Source organism: Clytia hemisphaerica, unplaced genomic scaffold (genome assembly GCF_902728285.1).
Source record: "Clytia hemisphaerica strain Z4C2 unplaced genomic scaffold, Clytia hemisphaerica genome assembly, whole genome shotgun sequence".
NCBI classification, from domain to species: Eukaryota; Metazoa; Cnidaria; class Hydrozoa; order Leptothecata; family Clytiidae; genus Clytia; species Clytia hemisphaerica.
In genome coordinates this window covers 1-3,325 of record NW_027103837.1, presented here as the reverse complement: position 1 = coordinate 3,325, position 3,325 = coordinate 1, and the positions used below count along the sequence as shown (strand labels likewise).

Genomic DNA, 3,325 nt, shown 5'->3' with positions numbered 1-3,325 from the left:
AATTTCGCCTAGCGAAAGTATTACGATTGTCATTCTGCGTGTCTATCGAGAAAATTTTTGGGGCGCAAATTATGGCGTGGGCGTTTGGCTGCGGGCGTACTACGGCCAATATTAGAGAGCTTACGAAGTCGCAACTGGGACTACGACGGTAACCGTACTCATGGCGTCTCGGTCTCGGTCAGCGTTTTTTATTATTTTATGTTACGATTACACAACATCAACACGACGGGAAAAAAGCGCGGGAAAATAGAAAATGTAAACAAACATTTTATAAACTTTAATTTTTTCTATCCAACATAAACAAGATGCCAACTTTTAGACAGAACAGAATCTATTTATTAGAGGCTCACATGACAAATATGATTGACGATGAAGAATTTATTCTATTATACGACCTAAATAGGTCACATAACCCAGATTTGCCATACTGGAATTACGAAAATTTTGATTTGGACAACTTGTCAGATGAGGAATGCAAGGCTGAATTTAGATTCTTCAAAAATGATGTTTACAATCTCCAAGAAATTTTGAACATTCCTGAAGAAATTGCGTGCTACAATGGCCTAAAAGTTGATGGAATTGAAGCCCTTTCAATGTTTCTAAAACGTTTTGCATATCCATGTCGGTATATGGATATGATCCCAAGATTTGGCCGACCTGTCCCACAACTTTCCATTATTTCCAATAAAACTATGGATATAATTTACAACAACTGGTCACATCTTTTAACAAGCTTTAATCAAAATTGGCTTTCTCCAGCTAATCTTCAAAGATATGCTGATGCTGTTCATGAGGCTGGTGGTCCTTTGACAACATGTTGGGGGTTTATAGATGGAACAGTTAGGCCTATATGCAAACCAACCAGGAATCAAAGAACAGTATATAATGGTCACAAAAAGATCCATTCTCTAAAATTTCAAAGTGTGGCTACACCCAATGGACTCTGTGCCAATCTGTTTGGGCCCATAGAGGGTCGAAGACATGACAGTTATATGTTGGCTCAATCTAGATTATACCCTCTTCTCGTGCAGCATTCCAGAAATCTGAATGGAGATCCTTTGTGTATCTATGGTGACCCAGCCTATCCCCTAAGACCACAGCTACAGTGTCCTTTCAAAGGTGTAAGAATAACACCTCTTCAAAGACAATGGAATTTAGCAATGAGTTCTGTTAGAGTATCTGTGGAATGGATCTTTAATGACATCATCAACTACTTTAAGTTCATAGATTTTCGAAAAAACCTTAAATTAGGACTCAGTGCTGTGGGAAAAATGTACATTGTTTGTGTACTGATGCAAAATGCAAGATCTTGTTTATATGGATCCATTACTTCAAAGTTTTTCAAAATTGACCCACCCAGGATAACAGAATATTTTACATAATATCTTTCATTTTTGATCAAAAGTATGTTGTGTTTCTTCTTTATAAATAACGTTAAAATTTCTATATTACAAAAAACAAACTGTTCATAAAAAATGTATAACATAATATATTTTTCTCTTATTTATAAATAATATTAAGATTTCTATTCTACAAAAACAAACTGTACATAAAAAAATGTATACCAGATATCATTCTCTTATTTATAAATAACATTAAAATTTCTATTCTACAAAAACAAACTGTTCCAATATTTTGTCCCATTTTCTAGTTTTCAATTTTTTACAAGGTACCATAAAATTTGGAGAAAAAAAACAGGAAAATTGCCAGAGAACACTGTAATCATTTGTACTATTTATATAATTCCTTTTGGCTTATTGGTTGAAAAAAAGCAAAACTAAATGTATACCTTTCAATCCAGTAGATAACAGTAAATTTAATAAAAATTATAACTCCACTGCTGTAAAGACCAAGTAATTCCAAAAACAACCAAAAAACACAATCAGGTGGGGAAATGTCTCATCAATTCAATACTAATCCTTCTTATTGGACAACATATTAATAAGTGCCAAATTAACTTGTTGCTGTTGTTGTATGAATGCAGCCATTTGTTGTTGTTGTTCTCTTTGAAGTTCTATTTGCATTTTTTGCTGTTCTCTTTGGAGTTTTTGTTCTTCTTTTTGGAGTTCTAGTTGTTTATTTCGGAATTCAACTTCATCTTTGTGTTTAACTTGTAAATAGGAATAAGTTTCTGAACCAGTATTTCTTACACGTTTTGATGATTTTGGGCTCTCTCCTTCATCGTTTTCCTCCTTCCTTTTTCTTGTTTCCCCAAATCTTTCAAGTGATACTTTTCGGACTTCATCAGCAGCTAAAGCTTCATCTTGAAGAGCCTTGTTCTTCTCCAATTTATTTTCTTCACGTTTAAGTTCAGAATCTCTAAACTGTTCTGATCCATCCCGCATTGCTTGATCCAATTCGTTTTCTTCATCAACTTCTAGTCCTGAACCTTTATTACGTACTGATTCTTGTTTATTGTAGGCTTTTTCCAAAACATTGTAATTGTCACGAACAGATCGGTCTGTGACTTTGAAATATGGATGATCAATGCTGTTCAGACTCTCTGCGATATTTTTCCAAATTTGACCTCGTTCGGGTTTGCCTTTTTGATGATTCCATGGTTCATACATTAAGACTTCTCTCATAAAAATTATGTTGTGGTCGTCAGTCCATGCCATTTTTGCATCCTGATTTTTGGAGAAAAAAAAAACAGTTTTAATAACCAGCTCAAATTTCAGACAACAAATTCTAAACAGTTTTCTGAGAAATAAAGCCACACAAATTATTTAAATCAATCCTAGAAATTCTAGTATAGTAAACAACCACCAGAAGACATTTTTACTTTTTAGAAGTTCTGAGAAATTATGGGGAAGAATTCTGAGAAAATCCCCCAAAATCAAACTCACTTTCAAGAACTTAGTGCAATGTTTCTTTTAAAATGTGCTTAATGCTTCTTTATTTGCAAAATTGAGCTGCATAATTTGTAACTTACATTTTGAGAAGTCATCTTGAATCAACGTTTCAACACAACGTGAGAAAGACTGATTTCACGTCGGTCTCCTTGAATGACAACCTCAACTTCATGGGGATTCCCCGACTGGGCATGCGCAGAAGAGACTTTTTCAGTTCCAAGGTCCCCGGCACCGTTGCCGTTGCGACTTCGTAAGCTCTCTATTCTAAAGGTGGACTCACTCACAAAGATAAAAAAAGTGCTTTTTATATTAATAAAAAGTTACGCTAGTGCAAGAAGTGTAACCAAGGCTTTGTAAACATTCATCGTGAGAACTTTTTTTTTAATGGCTGCTTTTGAAACTTGTTGCTGCTGTAAAATTTTTATCATGTTTTCTGGTCTTTTGTAGAGTATTTAAAGAGGTTATTATTCATT

At 34.3% G+C, this 3,325-nt stretch overlaps 2 protein-coding genes across 2 annotated transcripts; one reads left to right on the top strand and one right to left on the bottom strand.

The window, feature by feature from the left end:
• Positions 1 to 614: 614 nt before the first annotated feature.
• Positions 615 to 1,382, top strand: LOC136807358 (uncharacterized). The gene has a single exon (XM_067063933.1). It carries the CDS (start codon positions 630 to 632, stop codon positions 1,380 to 1,382), a length of 753 nt encoding a protein of 250 aa, XP_066920034.1. The 5' UTR covers positions 615 to 629.
• Positions 1,383 to 1,638: 256 nt separating this feature from the next.
• On the bottom strand, positions 1,639 to 3,111 carry LOC136807357 (probable cyclin-dependent serine/threonine-protein kinase DDB_G0278487). The gene is made up of 2 exons (XM_067063932.1): positions 2,933 to 3,111; positions 1,639 to 2,627 (listed from the first exon to the last, which is right to left on the bottom strand). The coding sequence occupies exons 1-2, from the start codon at positions 2,945 to 2,947 to the stop codon at positions 1,914 to 1,916; spliced, it is 729 nt and encodes a 242-aa protein (XP_066920033.1). The 5' UTR covers positions 2,948 to 3,111; the 3' UTR covers positions 1,639 to 1,913.
• Between the last annotated feature and the right edge of the window lie 214 nt (positions 3,112 to 3,325).